The sequence below is a fragment of the Clarias gariepinus genome, chromosome 17 (genome assembly GCF_024256425.1).
Source record: "Clarias gariepinus isolate MV-2021 ecotype Netherlands chromosome 17, CGAR_prim_01v2, whole genome shotgun sequence".
Classification (NCBI taxonomy): Eukaryota; Metazoa; Chordata; class Actinopteri; order Siluriformes; family Clariidae; genus Clarias; species Clarias gariepinus.
In genome coordinates, this window is record NC_071116.1 from 28,414,514 (window position 1) to 28,432,026 (window position 17,513).

Sequence of the window (17,513 nt, forward strand, 5' to 3'; positions counted from 1 at the left end):
TTTTTTTAAAAGTCTTTGTATTGTGTGTGTGTGCGTGTGTGTGATTAGTTGACCACGTGGTTCCGGAACCCGGTACCGGTCTGATAGCGGCGTTTAATCAGTGGCGTCAGTGGGCCGACAGTAAGTCATGCTGCGATTACTCTCTCCACATCGACATCACCGAGTGGCACAAAGGGATCCAGGAGGAAATGGAGACGCTCGTCAAGGACCACGGTACGACCCACACCTGTCTGTGTTTAAGACTATATGACAGGATGTGTGTAAGATGAAATAGTCTGAACCAATGCGAGGTTGTATCAATGAATGGAACAACAAGCTCATTAAATCCTCTGTTTATTTGCCGTCCAGGTGTCAACTCCTTCCTGGTCTACCTGGCCTACAAGGACATCTTCCAGCTGACCGACTCTCAGGTACGTCTCTCACGAGCTCTCCTCCAGCTCTCTTCCACCTGGCGTACATCACGCAGCCGATATTAAAACCAGACCCGTCCGACATGATTTACATCATGTAAACTGCGAGACACAGTGTTTCCTTTAGACGTGAAGCTTTCCAGAAGCACCGAGTGAACTTGCACCATAAGAGTAAGGAAGGAAAAATTTGGGAAATGATCTTTAGAGACGCCGTCCTGACTCACTCATAAACAAAAGGGATTCTGGAGGTCTTAGACTGGCTTTTCCATCTGCGTGAAACATACCGCCTGGAGGTCTGGAGCGAAATCCAGAAACCCAGAAGGTCTGTTACGGCCACCAGAAGGAGAAAAGTCTGAATATATATATATAAGTATATATTAATGTGTGTGTGTGTGTTCGGTCTTCTGTAGATCTATGAAGTGTTCAGCGTGATCCGGGACCTCGGCGCCATCGCACAGGTCCATGCTGAGAACGGGGACATCATCGCAGAGGTGGGACTTTAAGATCGTAAAAAGATATTACAGACTGACACACACCATATGGAGGGAAACCGTCTGAGGCTGAACGCTTCTGTAACACGTTCTGTACTGTTCAGACTTTATCCTGGCACAGTGAGCTGAGCATAACTCCTTTATGATATCAGAGTTATTAACACACACACACACACACACACACACACTTGACTCTGGACAGTTTTTGAAGATCTCCTGATTGTAGAAGAAATACAGTTAAAGACATGCCGAATATAAGTTACATAATTTATTGCATTATTACTTTTTAAGTAAAAAAAAAAATACCCCCAACACCCCCTCTTTTCAGGTATGTGCTGCTCCATATTGTGTGTGTGGAAGGGGAACAACATAAAAATAAATAAATTAACAATTTATTATAATAATATAAAAAATTGCTGTTTAAAATATAAATATGCAATGCAAAAAAATTTCACAACTCGCAGGAAACAATATAAATAAATAAATAAATAAATATGTACTTTAAAATAAATAATAAAAGAATTGCTGTTTAACAACAAAAAAGCAAAATTATTTTGCATCAGTTAGACATCACTTCTTACATAAAACAATAATTAATTAATTAAATAAATAAATAAAGTTGCTGGTTTTCAGCTTGCACAAAAAAATCAAGCAAACAGACATGAATGAATAAATAAACACATATTTACATATTTTAAGTAATGTACCTGTATTGATTTTAAGTAATGTACCTGTATTGAGTACATGCACCCAAAGAGTAAAAAAAAAAAAAATCAAATATGTAATATTTAATAACACTGTGATAAAGTGATTGTATTTATTTGTTTGTTTCTTTGTTTATTTTGTTGAATGAGGTGCAAAATATCTCTTGTGAGAGACGTCCGGTCAAAATGTCCCCCAGTTACACACATGCAAGGGACAAAAAAAAAAACCTAAGATACAATAATGCGATCCCCTCAGCAGATTTATGGATCAGAAAACAAAGCCGTGTCAGTTCTGTAGTCGCCCAGATGCGAATATTTTATTTAAGTGCTATAATCCGCTCCATTCAGACAGTAAGTCTCTTCCACCTCCTCATCCAGCCCTGCACTCTGTCTGTGTGTTTCTCCGTCTTTATTATTCCTGGTTACTGATTACAGGAGCAGCGCCGGATCCTGGAGCTGGGAATCACCGGACCGGAGGGCCACGTGCTGAGCCGTCCAGAGGAGGTACAGCACACTTTAAATCCGGCTCTAACTAGATCGCTATACCTAATAAACTGTAACAAGACCTTTTCTTTATAAATCTCCTTCCGTAAAATGGATCGTGTTTGAATCTGTTGTAAAATCCTTGAAATTTTGGCTTTAAACAAAAAAACCTGAACACGTGGTACAGCTGTTTTTCTGTCTGTGGAATACCTGTGTTATGTTGCTTAGCAACAGAAAGTGTTTTCTTAATCTTCCTGTATTGTATAGAGGACCGATTATTAAAAAAAAAAAGATAATTTACACGCTCCCATCCCGATGGTTCGATTTCAGATTCTTTTACTTTACATTGATGTGAAAGCTATATGCATTAAAAAAAACAAAAACAAAAAAAAAACTCCCAGGTTACTCTTCTACGATGCAATACTCTCTCGTGACTTTAGGTGGCAGCAGAGAGCCATAGCCATCAGTTAGCTACTGTACACGATTATAACTGCAGACAACTGATATGCTTTTGTTTGTGTTTTTATTTATTATTATAGAAATCGTGTTATATAAAAAGCTTTGTGTTGGATCACTTTGCCCAACATTAGTCTAAAGGTCTCAGCATGTTTATTTTAGGCTAGGCTAGGCTAGATTAGGCTAAGCTAAGCTAAGCTACAACGTTCAATGTCTTAAATGCAGTTACTATATTTTAAAAATTTGATGGGTTTATTAGGGCATAACATCTACTTCTTTTAATTTTTACATGTTTATTTTATACCACGTGTTTATATCAATTCACATATACAGTAGCAGTCAAAAGTCTGGACACACTTTCTAATTTTATTAAAGAAATAATAAAGAAAGACCATGGAATTAGAAGGGGTGTCCAGACTTTTGACCGGTAGTGTAGATATATTGACTAGATAAATCTAGATCGCTGAATACACTTAGCAGGCTAGTTGTTGCTAAGGTAGCTGAATCATGATCTTTTTTTCTTCTTCTCACGGCTGAGTTAAGCTGAATGCCCCTTTAGTCCTCTTTGTTGTTCCCTCACATGCGCCCTGATTGTTCGTGAGTTAAAAATGTGCTTGAGGTCACCTTTTAAGGTCCATGTTTTTCTTTGGAAGCTCCAACGTGACCAGAAAAAAAGCCAGAGCTTCCTATAGGACCGCGTGTAAAATGTGCACAGGAGGTTGAAAAGAAAGTACATCATTCCGGATCATTACGTCCAGCGGAGTAAAAATGTGTGAAGTTTGTTTGTGAAACACAGGGGTAAGGGTTAATGCAGGAATGTAGAGGTATGAGTCTGAAGCAAATGCTGTAGAAGCGTGTGTGGACAGGTTTTAGAAGCTCCGTTTAAGGGTCCAATGATTTTCTGGATTTCATGCAGACGTAACCCCGCTGTAACGCAGGTCCCTCTCCTGTCTCTTGGTGTTTAGGTGGAGGCCGAGGCAGTGAACCGCGCCATCACAGTGGCTAATCAGACCAACTGTCCTCTTTACATCACCAAGGTGATGAGCAAGAGCGCAGCTGATGTCATCGCCCAGGCCAGGAAGAAAGGTTTGAATCTCAATGACCGGGTTAGAGTGGCTTAGCCTCAAAGGGAAAAAAAAATACTGTCTGTGATTAAATCCACATGAGATGGATGAAATTTATGAGCAGTCATTCATAACACACAGCATGACTCGTATGACTCACTTTCACTTGGCTGATCTCCATGGTTTGATAGAGACTCCAGAATTAGAGCAGATAATTGCTGTAGAATGACACACTAGCGCTGGATTGATGTGATCTGATTGGTCGTCGCAGGCACCGTGGTGTACGGGGAGCCGATCACGGCCAGTCTCGGCACAGACGGCTCGCACTATTGGAGCAAAAACTGGGCCAAAGCTGCAGCGTATGTGACCTCTCCACCCCTGAGTCCGGATCCCACTACGCCCGACTATCTCAACTCCCTGCTGTCATGGTAAGAGCCCTTATATTATAAAATAAATATATATATTACAGTCCTACTAGAAATGTATTTCTGTTTTAGTCATAATATAAAATAAGCATCGAGCCGTGCCAGGCTGGAGCCACACTGAAACACTGGGTCTGAGCTGCGGAGAAAGGAAGAGAGTGGAGTCACAAAGTCTTGGGTGGCACTGGGTTTAGAACGGGAACCCACCCAGTCATGAGGCAAAAATGTAGCGTTTTTACTTTTTTAGCATTGACACAGATTAGGCGTCTTCAGATGTATCCTGAAAGGGACTTTCCATTTCTTTTTTTATTCTTAATCCTGTTGGTAAAACTCCCAGTAGCTGTCAGTAGATTCTATCTATTCCCCAGTCATTCTGTTAAAAAATAGATCTGAATGTTTCAAGATAACGGAATAACAAGCCAGGAGTTGGAAACCTTCAGCTCAGGCAACACTAATGGGATAAAACTTTAAAATCTTTTAAAAACTTCACACTTCTAAATTTACTTCTAAATTTAAAAACGTTTTCTGTAAAAAGAAACCAACATACCTTTAGGTTTTCCAGCATTTTCAGGTTACACTTTGGGGTTTTTTGGTGCCATTATAAACAGCAAGAAACAGCAATCTTAATTATGGTACGGCTTATTCGGCGATAAACATAAATTTAAAAAATCACTTCAACTCAGTAATTGAGCTCTACATTGTGCCGTTTATGTCCATCCGGTTAATGAAGGTATCAAAGCGATTAAAATTTACAAAAGACTTCCAGCGCAGTACGATGATGAGACTCTTTGCTACAGTAAAAACATCTGAACGATGCAAACGATTTAAAGAAGGGCGTACGTCCGTGAGCTCTGAGCTCACTGCAGTCGTTCCCGTGGACGTTTAGTGAGTGGAACGTCTGATCCTTGAAAATCGACGGATAAATTGTCTCCATCTTGCGGAAGAGCCACATTTGTCTAAGTGAAGATTCAAGATTCAAGTTTCAAAAAACTTTATTAATCCCGGAGGGAAATTGTGAACTGTACACACACTCCTTTAGCAACACCACATGAACATTACAGGAACTCGGCTGGGAGTTATTGCCTTGTCCCCCGTATAGTCCTGATCAGCGCACTCCAAGCCATTTCCACATTTGGGACATTAAAGGAGGTCCTGGGATACAGCTTTATAACTGTATTCTGTTATTCTGTACAGTCAAAAGTCCTGCTTTGACTTAAATGAAGCTTGTACTGTACAATTACTTTAAGCTACTAAATCAAATTTTTTTTACGAGTGGCACCATAGAAAAGCCCCGCGCCTTATTGTCCATAACTAGCAAGTTAGAATTTGTGCCATTTGTGGTCGAGAGCCAAAGGGGCGAAATTGGCTTTTTTCCCTGAATGGGAGGGGCGTTACTCACTCTCTCTCACTCTCTCTCTCTCTCTCTCTCTCTCTCTCTTTCTTTCTCTTGTCAATCACAAGCACAGTGAAGCGGTGTAGCTCTCTCAGAGGACGCCTACATCCTAGTTATCAGCTGTTGTATAATTGAGAAGAATCGGCATTGAGGCTTGTCCAAGACCAATCTAGTGAGAAAATTAGCAAAAAAAAAAAAAAGGTTGACATATTTACTGACGTTCCTCCATCTGCACGTGTCTACAGTGGCGACCTCCAGGTGACGGGAAGCGCCCACTGCACCTTCAACACCGCGCAGAGAGCCGTGGGGAAAGACGACTTCACCCTCATCCCTGAAGGGACCAACGGCACAGAGGAGAGGATGTCCATCATCTGGGACAAGTGTGTGGTAAGTGGGACATACCAAAGTGGTAATTAATTGGATTTTTTTTTCAAATCAATTACAGGTTACCTAAAATTCACCTTGTTGGATGAAGGGGGTTTAATGAGTGATCGAGTTCAGATCGATTCAGTTTTGATGTGTTTTGGCTCTAAGTGAATTCGGCCCTAAAGCACATGTGTGTGTGTGTAGGGTGTATATATGAAATAGGCTTTAATATCAGAAGTTTTACTGCTTTTAATTTGTTTATCTTTCAGCAGATTGCATGAAGAATCATTTTATCTTCTGATCACGCTCTTTTCTCTTCAGGTGTCCGGAAAGATGGATGAGAACCAGTTTGTGGCCGTAACCAGCACGAACGCAGCCAAGATCTTTAACCTGTACCCCCGTAAGGGCCGCATCGCTGTGGGATCCGACGCAGACCTGGTGCTCTGGGACCCCGACGCCACTAAGATCATCTCGGCCAAGAGCCACAATCTGGTGAGAGTCAGGTGATTTTATTGAGAGATTAGTGAATGTGATGAACGCTTCATATTTTTTAAAGTTGAAATTAAACACAAGAGCATGACGTCGTCCAGTGAAGTGTTAATTACAATAAAACCATATTCATCTTCACTGGGTCTGCGTAGATCAGTTCATGATGTAATGCTCGTAATAAACTCAGTTAGACATGAAGCTGGTTTTAACAGAACCCCAGTCTGGAGCTGCTTTTATTATTATTATTATTATTTTATTTTGTACAGTACATATAATAGAGTAAAAAACATGGGAGCTTTCGTAAAAGTTGCTAACTTCAGCTGTTTAAGACAGATGATTTTATATTTGCCCCAAAAATGACGGCAAAAAAGTTTCAAAAGTTGAAATTTCAGCGTTATACTGTCTTGCTTCAAGCTATAATCATTTAAAATACAAATCTTTAATATTGATAGGATTGATATCGAGTATTGATAGTAAAACTTTACTAAGCTTCTAGAAACATATGACCTGTAAAAATTGTTGTTTAAATTGTTTTTTGGTAAAAGCAAAAAAAACAACTCTGTAGTGTCCGTAACCATGTCAAATTCATGTTGCGATATCTATCTTAACAATTTAGCATTTTAGAATAATACCCTTTTACCATGATCATCAGAATGGGGAAGGGAGGTGATTTAAGTGACTTTGGACGTGTCATGGTTGTTGGTGCCAGACTCACAACCATCTCAACCATCTGAGCTCACAACACCAGTTCTCTGGGTGAGAATGCCGTGCTGAGCTCCGACTGGTCCGAGCTGATAGAAAGGCAACAAGAACTCAAATAACACCTTGTTACAACCAAGATACGCTGAAGAGCGTCTCTGAACACACCACACGTTCGAATTATGAAGCAGATGGGCTACAGCAGCAGGAAACCGAGGGTACAGATCACATGGGCTCACCAATATACCAGCTGACCATGGTGTAAATCTCACAGTCTACCTGAGTGTTGTTGCTGAATGTGTCCATCCCTTTATGAGCACAGGGTATCATGCCATGTCACGCCAAAGCTAACATCATCTCAAACTGGTTTCTTGAACATGACTTTGAGGTCACTGTACTCACACGGGCTTCACGGACACCAGATCTCAATCCAGTGGAGCATTTTTAGGACGTGGTGGAACAGGAGATCACGCATCATGGACGTGCAGCTGATAAATGTTTCCAGAAGCGTGTTAAATCTGTGCCGGTTTTGAAGGCAAATGGGGTCCAACCCAGCACTAGCAAGCTGTACCTAATGAAGTGGCCAGTGAGTGTACATACTGTATATGAGAGAGAATCAAAAATGTAAAAGATTATTAAAAGATCTCTAAGTACTCTCCCTGCAATAAAAAAAAGCATATTATTTCACTAAACCCTTTACTCTTTACGAGTAGAAGATTTTTGCCTACTTCTAAATCTAACCAACTCTTTAAGTGTGTGTGTGTGTGTGTGTGTGTGTGATAGATGCCTGGTGACAGATCAGGGCTGTAATGCTGATGTTAAAAACGTTAAAATCTCAGCTCTTTCATGGCCTTGATTTCTGCGACCGCCGCACAGGGACGTGCATCATCGAGGAGCGATTCCTCTTCTTCAGGTTTTAGTTTTTCTCCGAGCTGAGCACGGAGCGCCGGACTGCTCCCTAATTGTCCGTGTCCCTAAATAATGCATCATGTCTGAATAGAAGGTCATCGTGATTTTCTTTTTTTGCTTTCTTCCTTTCTCAAGCCTTCATGTGGTCTTGAGTCAACTTCCATCCGCTGCAGTTACCATGGAATTATTCAAATTTTTTTACTCTTTTTGATCTACTGAAAAAGAGAAAGATGATGTTGCAAGGGTTTGTCCAGCACACTAACTCTAACAAATATATTTTTTTTATGTGCAGCGCAAAGACTTACATCAGTGACGGCGGCTAGCGACCGACTTTGAGCAGTTTTATCCGACGTGACGCAAAAAACACCCTGTAAATCAGCTAAACATAATTTTCATTTCCAAAACGGTCCTAATTGCTTCCATGGAAAACGAGGTGTCTAGGGTGTATTTAATAATACACCGGTTTTACATTAGCATACAGAGCCGTTTTTATGTAGCGGTTCTTTAGCGCTGACTGTCAGCGCTCGGCCGAGTCGTTCACCAGAGCCTGGGTGTGGAGCTCTGACTCATGGTTCAACGCTGATGTCATGCTGAAAACGCTGCCCAAGTGTTGGATCATAACTCAACTCATTCTTGGCAGCCGTAACAGGATCCGTGTGTGTGTGTGTGTGTGTGTGAATTGCCTGACAATACTCTGACCGTGCTGCAGCTGCAGGTCGCAGGTTTATATGAATGCATTAACGTTACGGTTTCTATATTAACGGCTCATTCGGTAATAATGACCTTATTCAGTAATAAAAAGGCGTCGTTGTTGGAAGGAGTCTCCGGTGTCAGAAAAAAAGCTGTAATTTTTTCCGCCGTCTGTGAGATGTACAGGAGTTTTTTGCTTCTTTGCGCCGACATGAAAAAAATGAAGAAAGAAAAAACGAGATGGAAAAGAAAGGACAAGTTGTAGTTGCTGTAATGTAAGAGATAAGATAAGGTTTAACAATAAATAGGTTAAAAGTATGTATCAAATAGTATAAGAGGAATAAAACACTTTTTGCTTGCTCGGAGGCCTAACCTGTTCCATAACGTTAAATTGAAACTATAAATTAATTTAAAAAAATTACAACTTTAATTAAGTGAGTAAAATGGTGTTTTTTTTTCCAGTTTATTTTCCGTTTAGTCAGGAAGGATATCATTCCATGAGGTACAGGAAACTTGGCCAGTGTGTGTGTGTGTGTATGTATATATGTGTGTGTGTGTGCGTGTATGTGTGCGTGTATGCACACACACATATGCTGTTTTTACCTCCGAAGGGACTTGCCATGGCATCGTTAGCAGGGTAGCCATAATATTTAATGCACTGAGCAACAACACACACACACACACACACACACACACTCTGCCGTCTTTCTTTCAGTTCCAGCATAAAACCGCTAGTCATACCACACACTCTGTCTGATCTCTGCGCTAATTAAGGAAATAGTCTTTAAGCCATCTTTAGCTTTGAACTCTCAAAAAACACTGATTTAACATTAAACCTTGAATCTCGAAGCCTTTTTTCTTTTCTCTCTACCTTTTTTTTCCTCCCGTATCGCTGGCTTCTGTAGATACCTGTTGTTATAAAAATTTTCCTCATACAGTACAAATCACAGGAGGGAGGAAAGATTTACCAAAGGTGGATCAGATGAAATGTGTGGAGGACTGGCGAGTATTTGCGGTAGAGTTGAAGGGAAAATAACTGGGGTTGGAGTCCTGGAGTGCTCCAGAAAACCAGAACCACTTGTTGAAGACAGGCGCGAAAGAGTGAAGGAGAGCAGGGACGAAGCGGTGCGCCGGCGACATTCAAAAATTTACATCTACGGTACATCGTATCTCGGTGGTGTGACGAGACGAGTGATATATTGTGTGAAAAAGCCGGACTTTTGATTGTCCAGAATAAAAGTAAAAGCATTAATTACGTTTTATGTCTCTATATAATCCCCTGATACACTAATGCACTTATCCCAGTGTTTCACTAGTGCTTGGACACCATCAGGGAAGCTGTTATGTTTAACTATCTATCTGTGTTTGTGTGTGTGTGTGTTTGTGTGTGTTTGTGTGTGTGTGTGTTTGTGTGTGTGTTCTTGTTTCTGGTGTGCAGGCTGTGGAGTACAACATTTTCGAGGGCATGGAGGTGCGTGGAGCTCCGCTAGTGGTCATCAGCCAGGGGAAGATTGTACTAGAGGACGGAACTCTGCACACCACCGAGGGCTCGGGACGCTACGTTGGTCGAAAACCGTTCCCTGACTTCGTCTACAAGAGGATAAAAGCACGCAGCAGGGTACGGAACCGAGGTTTTATTCCAACCATGCGGTTTAAGTCCTGAAACCAGAAACCGTGCATATGCTTTATTTAAAATTCACAGTTTCCATATTACTATACCTACACAATGGGGATCATTTACTATCAGTTAAAATGCCAATCACCTGAAAAATGCTTAGCGTGTTCACAACTGTTAATTTGATTCAGTTAGATATTTGCGTATTGAGAATTTCAGTTCCATTCGATCCCAAACAGCCAGATTTGTTACACGTTTTAAAGTAGAGTTAAACCTTGGATTGCGACCATAATTTGTCCTGGAAGTGTGCTTGTATATCAAAGCGAATTTCTCCAATAAGTAATAATTTATTCCAGAACCCCAAAATATTTATATAAAAATAATTAGTACAAAATCTAAAGTAAAAATAAAACAAATTAACCTCCACTGTACCTTTGAAAATAATTCTAGCTATAGTAAGAAGAGAGAGGAAAGGAGAAGGGAGGGAGCTACTGCACACACACACACACACACACACACACACACACTAACGGAATCACTGCCCTGTTGGCAAATTGGAATCTTTAGTTAGCAAAGAATCTCTCTAATGTCACTCGCTTTTTTCCTCCTTTTGAGGATTGATGAAATAGATTCACCTCCCGCACCGCTACAGTCTGATTAATCTTTTTTTTCACTAAGACTGTTGTTGCAGTTCAGTTACTAAGGAACAGTCACCACACATGGACACACACACAAAAATAAAATAATTCCTTACGCGTGCACACACGTGGTCACAGTGTTATAGTCAACAGTACCCGCGTGCTAGGAGACGATTACCCACAATCCCACAGCACGAGAGAGAGAAGAACCATTGGCTCAGTTGTGATCACGTGACACTCGGCAGACAAAGCGCATGCACACTACTCGTATGTCAAGACTTCAAGTCAAAATCAAGTTAAAATGCCCCACCAAGTTTTTACAATCCAAGGTTTCACTGTATTTAAAACTGCTTATAAAAACTATCTACTATACGTTTTTTTTCCTCGTCTTACCATCTTGCAAATCATTCTGCAAATTGTCTGTGCCACACTCCAGTCCAGTAGGTGGCAGTATTTCACCAGTCACTGGTAAACATAAAAGTAGAGGAATAAGTGATACTCTCGCTAAACACTGCAGATGGACGCAGTTTTCTGCAGAAAGGATGGTATACTGTGTTTTTTAAGGAAATTATCACTGTAAGAGAATATATAATTTGAAAGTTTACCTAAATAATTAAAAATATGAATCGGTCTTGAATTGAAAAATAACCTATTGATTCAATAAACTGAATCGATCAATAATAGATTGATTAAATAGCATAGATCAATTACCCAGCTTTAGGCCCATCATAGGTGATTCCCATTTAGCCACACCCACCAAAGTCCATAAGAGCATTTAGATTTTTATTTCAGAATTCTGACAGTAATTTTTTTTTTTATATCTCAGCAGTTTGTCAATTGCAATACTTTATAAGTTTAAGAATGCCATATCATACTTTTTGTTCATTTACTCCCACGTTGTGAAACTAAACCACTAACACTGGAGACTCCTTCCATGAATACTTAATAAATGTCTCTGTGTTTACATTTTTTACTGTTGGTCAGTAGAGCCGTGCCGTACACGTCCCTGTAAATGAGCGGTTGCTATAGAAACAATAACCTATTAAATGTAATAAATGTAAACCTGTGATTTGCACCCTCATCCAGCTGCTGTTATAAAAAATTAATCTGATTATAAAATCCATCAGTGCTGTGAAGTAAATTAGGGATTATATTTATAGCTTTATTTATTTATGTTTTCCGCAGCTTGCTGAGTTGAGGGGCGTTCCTCGCGGCCTGTACGACGGGCCGGTGTGTGAGGTCACCGTCACTCCCAAGGCTGTTACTCCTGCTTCTTCAACCAAAACATCTCCAGCAAAGCAGCAAGGTCAGCCAGTCAGGAACCTGCACCAGTCTGGATTCAGCCTCTCTGGTCAGTGTAGAAACTAGAACTAAAGCTTAGAGAACCGCAGTATGGCGTGCGCTCACTGTAGTAGAGTTCTATTAGAGCTGTTAACGTGTTACCTTTAGAACTCAAAGATTGGAACACTGGGGAATCTTGAACCCATTCAAGAACCCTAACCTGTCCAAAACACACATAAGGAAGTTTAGGAATAGCTTCAATAAGTCTGGTGGCATAGGATTTGATTGTGTTCTGCTGTATACTCATACAGAGGGGAAGAAAAAGAATCTAGAACCCTCTACCAGAACCTTAAAAAAATAGAGACCATTTAAGGGGGGAGGGGGGGTTGGGGGGGTGAATGGGGCACTTTTACGAAATATTTTCTAAAAATAATCCTTTAAACATCTAAAAGGGTTGAAACTTGGAAACCCTTAAAGGTTCTCTTTAGAACTCTACTACAGATGATTCACTAATTTAGAGGCTCCAAAATATAACACAGTTGCTCACAGTTACTCCTACATTTGTAGAAATGTATAAAAAGCTAACCGTAGAACCCTCGGTGGGGAAGAAATAAATATTCCATGTATAATCTTACAACATAATATTTTATTAAGAGATTTTAAGGAAGCCAAGAAGCCGTTCAGTTTAGAACAACCTGTTATTTCCGTCGTACTCTTTTAGAAAACCCTTAAGGCTGCTATGCAGAACCCATCGAGAGAGAGTGAGAGAGAGAGAGAGAGTTTTTTTAATTATTTTAAAAAAATAAATGTTTGCTGCTATGGAGCACCTTTGGTGACATTGGGGGGTGGGGGTGGGGAGTCCTTAACAACTGGCATGAGAATGAAATATTAAATAGGAATGAGGTAGTTTATGAGTGGCCACGAGGTGACTATGTTGAGGCCATGATTTAGGAATCTTGTAGCGTTTAGCCTCAGGTGGGAAAAGTAGACAATAAAAGTTCACATTCTTAAGTTGTATATATAAGATAAATGTAGAATTGTTCTTCTCTATCCTTGACCTATGGTAAACCTCATTGTTTTTTAAATCCAAGTAAAGTTCCTATACACACTTAAACCTGCTAAGTGTTAACTCAAGCTTTTAAAGAATTCTCTTATTCTAACTCGTACAGTATTAATGCATTATTGCACAATTATAAATGTAATAGATTATAAAAGCAAAGCTTAAAGGTTCAGTGTAAATGATACAGTGGAATATTACAGTAAGGAACCTCACGAAAGCCGAGCATCCTTTAAGTAAGAGTGTAATTATTGTCTCGCTTTCGTCTATCTTATGAAAACAAAAAACATTTAGAACTCTATAAGCGTTATCCGTTAAACCCTTAAGAAACACATTTAATTAATGAGTTTATGATTAAAATTCCTGAAACTTGAGTCTCTTGTGTGAAGTGTCTCTTTATGAACATTTTGTATTGCAGGAATTTGTCAAAGAAACGACTTTCACTATTGACTTCACACTGAGACGCGTTTCACGCTCGGCCTTCTAGGACAAACGGTTCATTCAAAGCGTTCTTCACTTTGTTCTTCTGGAATAAAACAGATTTTCCAATTAAAAAGTTTTCCTACATGAAGCACTGTGAATGAATCCATTCTTTAGAGAAGTTTATTCCAGTACGAGTCTCTGCTCGATAACCAGGCCCAAGATTAGAGTCGCGAAAGGTCGAGGCCTGACACAATACCAGGATGCGTCGACCTCGTGCCCTCGTTAGCGATACACTCTGAAACAATAAGAGTTCACGGTTCACAGACGTGTAAGTGTTTGCTTTCGTTTTTTCTCCTCCGCAGGTGCTCAGGTCGATGACAACGTTCCACGGCGCAGCACTCAGCGCATCGTCGCGCCCCCTGGTGGCAGGGCTAACATCACCAGCCTGGGTTAGAGCTCCCGGCTCCCCTGCAGGAGATCAGAGGGTTGGGGGGTGTTTACAAGCGGAGGTGTTTCTCATCCCAACGCTAAGGTCCAGAGTCGAGACTCTCCGCTCCCGAAACCCACTAACCCTCTTTAATCTCATACTCCTATACTATGTTTACCCCGTTGTTCCCTCCTTGTCAGAAACCCTAACCCCTAAACCCTAAACCCTCCTCCTTGAGGAGAAATTTAACGAAATAAAAAAAACAAGTATTTGCCTCATGTGAAGATAAAAAGGAAAATAATTAACACTCCATATTTGAGCACCTTGATTGTATGATTTAGCATTTTTTATACTGTATTTTTATCGATCATGTCATTTTATATATATTTTTTTCTTTATTTAACACCTTTTTTTTTTTCATCGGAGGGGTCCAGATAATAGGCTAAGCAGTTACTGTTTATCATTCTAACTTTATTTAACAAGGTGAGTGGCACACAGAGTCCTAGCTTTGAGCACATCCGGTGGCATCAAGTTGTTTTTCTGTTATTGTGGGACTTTCTATAATTTTCTGTAAGCACACGACCTGCATCGTGAATATTCTGAGTATAATTGGCTTAAACCGAGTTACAATCAGATCGGCTTTTCTATAGTAGTATGTAAACGTTAACTTTAGTTGGAAACCAAGGTCATTTTGACCAGAAATGAAAAACTTACATAAATCCAAAAAACATCAGGACAACTGATTAAAACTTCACGCTCTAAAAATAAATCAAATTCACACGAGGAAGCGGCTTTAATGTGTTAAAGTGAGGTTTGCGATTGATGAATTGTCTGGCTCGTCGTGATAAATAAGTGTCAGGTGCAGATGGGAAATTTGGAAATTGGAGACGTGTTTAAGGTTTACATCATTGTATTTGTTTAATATTCATATAAAAATGTGACTTTATTGGGATTGTAACTTCTGCCGTTCCTGTAAAGTCAGATTTACGTTTTTTGTTATTATTATTATTATTATTATTATTTTTCTAAAACAGTTTTAAATTCCAACATTACAATAATATTCAAATATGGCATTTTCACGTCAATGGAAATGAAATTCTAGATGTACTATCTTATGATTTAGCCGAACCCTAACACTTAGCTTTACGCCTGTGCATAAAGTAACTAAAGTGTACTGATCATTATTCTTCTTATTATTATTTTGGTTCCTCATTTATTTTTTTTTTATTTATTTTTTTTTACATTTCTATTAAACTTGCTGATGAAAAAAAAAAAGAAGGCTATAGCTGTAGAATAGCCGTAAACCGATGCAAAGGTGCCAGATTTTTTCTTCTTGACCCGTCTCCACAAGGGTCTGGGTCGAGATTATGTGTCGCAGTGCCATTACAGGGGGGTAAATGTCGAATGTCGATGTTGGTGACGTAGTGCGATGGATGATCATTTACAACACCGTACTTTCGCCACACTGAAATGCTTTCATCAAAAAAAAAATAAAATAAAAAAAATTGCTGAAGGGTTGAGCCATTTTTTTTAAAGCATGGATTGTGACGATCATACGGACGCGTCACTGCGTCCGACGCATAACATAACTTTAACTGTAGGGTCGTGAAAAAAAATAAAAAGTCACGCTGGGTCAAGTGTATCCTTGTGTAACTGTCTCATAGCATTCAACCTTTTTCATTTTTTCATTTGCAAAAGTCTTGGATCCTCTGTCACTCACCTTTTCCTCCCCACGACTACAAAAACACACTTACACACACACACACAAATGCATAGGGATTTATCTGTTTAATTACGCCACCGTTCCAGGAGTGCGAGTTGTACGCTCTATAGTTTTAACTCTATAAGGAATTTTGAATACGATTACGGGAGACGTAGCGCTGACATTCCAGGGCGAAGCGAGCGAGGGGATTTCCGAATGGAAGTTAACGGAGGATTAGAGGAGCATGTTAGCAGCAACAAAAAGAAAAAAGAGGAGAGAGAGGGAGAGCGTACGCTCCAAACGACATTTTTTCAGCATGAGGTCGTCTGTTCTTTGTTGATGAAATGAATTCGGAGGCTGTAATGGGAGCTGGCCAACTTTACTTTTTCTGTTTGTTTGTTTTAACTGATCATTTTTCTTGATTTCCTTTATCAATCCTCATATTTCATTGAACTAACGATGTCTGTTTTCCTCTGTGACTTCCCTCCTTCCTGCATTCATGTGTTATCCGGCGTTACTACGACTACGGCTCAGTGTTTGTCATGGCAACACGCTCTGATATGTCGGAAGTTGCCCGTAGCAACCCTTCCAGACACGGTGCTATAAAAACAACATTGACTCATTTGGACCGTCGTCTTTTTCTTTTTTTTTTCCTCTTTTTAAATCTGTTCCATGCTGTAAGATAAAACACATGTCTGTTTGTGTCTCAACTGGAAACGGTTCAAAATGTCGTCATGCATAACGCTTTCTCAACTTCGGTGACATGATGTTCTCCTCTCGTCTGGGGGGTTGCATGTTCTCGAAGGTTCTGTGTGGGGTACAGATCCAGGGGTGGATAGATCTTTAGAACAACCACACTCCAAAAAAAAAAAAAAAAGAAAAAAAAAGAGCGAACCCACAACACGTGCAGAGTCGCTGGTGTATGCATGCATGTGCATTAAGCTGATATTAAAAAATCAAGAAGAAGAAGACATGCCTTAAGCTTCAGGCTTTGCCTCCTCACATCGTCATCTAGTATAGCTTTCAACATTCATAATACACACACACACACACACACACACACACACACACACATATACTTAACGTACCTCATTCTGTAAACCTGTATGTTTTCTATGCCTCTAGTATGTGATGTAAGTGAAACGCTGTTTGCTGACTGCGGCTGAGGGACGTTTCAGCCTGGGTTCGCTATGCTGTTAGAATCCTTCTTCTTTCTCCACTCGCCCCCATACCCCTTATACCCCCCCCCCCCTCCCCCTCCTCCAAACCCCACTCTTGGCAGGTCGATCGTGTCTCTGGGGTTTGAGGATGTTCGCTCATGTGCGCTGAAAAGTGTGTAATGGATGGTGATGTACAAAAAAAAAAATGGTGATTTGACAAAAATAAAAATGGTAAAAAAAAAAAAACAAGCGTCGTTCTGTCTGTTCTGTTGATAACGATGACAACGATGATGATGATGATGGTGTTGTTTTAAATGTGAGTTGGTGTGTATCAGCTCCGTGTAGCTTTTGGGACGCTGCTCCTGTGTGTGCTCCTGCTCCTAAAACTCATATCCTGACTCAAGTGTCCCGTAAATTGCTTTAAGTCAATTTTTCCTAAAATGTCGTAGCTGTCTAAGGGTACTGCAGGCTTGCTATGAGATTTCATTTCTAACAACTAAATAAAAAGTTTTTATTTTATTGATATATAAAAAGCAAAATAAACTTAATTAGGCTTAAGAGATTTCTGATTAAGTTTTCAGAACTCAACGTGATGTTCTTCGCGGATTAGCGGTTAGGTTGAATGTTGCCACGC

General features: G+C 40.0%; 1 protein-coding gene across 3 annotated transcripts in view; it reads left to right on the top strand.

Annotated features, from left to right (window-relative positions):
• dpysl2b (dihydropyrimidinase like 2b) overlaps window positions 1-17,114 on the top strand; it is a 36,172-nt gene extending 19,058 nt beyond the window's left edge. For 2 of the 3 annotated variants that reach the window (XM_053515729.1, XM_053515731.1), the window contains 11 exons: window positions 49-213; window positions 349-410; window positions 821-901; window positions 2,041-2,109; window positions 3,510-3,630; window positions 3,880-4,036; window positions 5,669-5,810; window positions 6,111-6,281; window positions 10,015-10,194; window positions 12,015-12,180; window positions 13,953-17,114. In XM_053515729.1, the coding sequence (XP_053371704.1) occupies window positions 49-213; window positions 349-410; window positions 821-901; window positions 2,041-2,109; window positions 3,510-3,630; window positions 3,880-4,036; window positions 5,669-5,810; window positions 6,111-6,281; window positions 10,015-10,194; window positions 12,015-12,180; window positions 13,953-14,044 (1,406 nt within the window). In that variant the 3' untranslated portion in view covers window positions 14,045-17,114. The remainder of the gene's footprint in view (window positions 1-48; window positions 214-348; window positions 411-820; window positions 902-2,040; window positions 2,110-3,509; window positions 3,631-3,879; window positions 4,037-5,668; window positions 5,811-6,110; window positions 6,282-10,014; window positions 10,195-12,014; window positions 12,181-13,952) is intronic. The other variant, XM_053515730.1, reaches the window with a different exon arrangement.
• The last annotated feature ends 399 nt before the right edge of the window (window positions 17,115-17,513 follow it).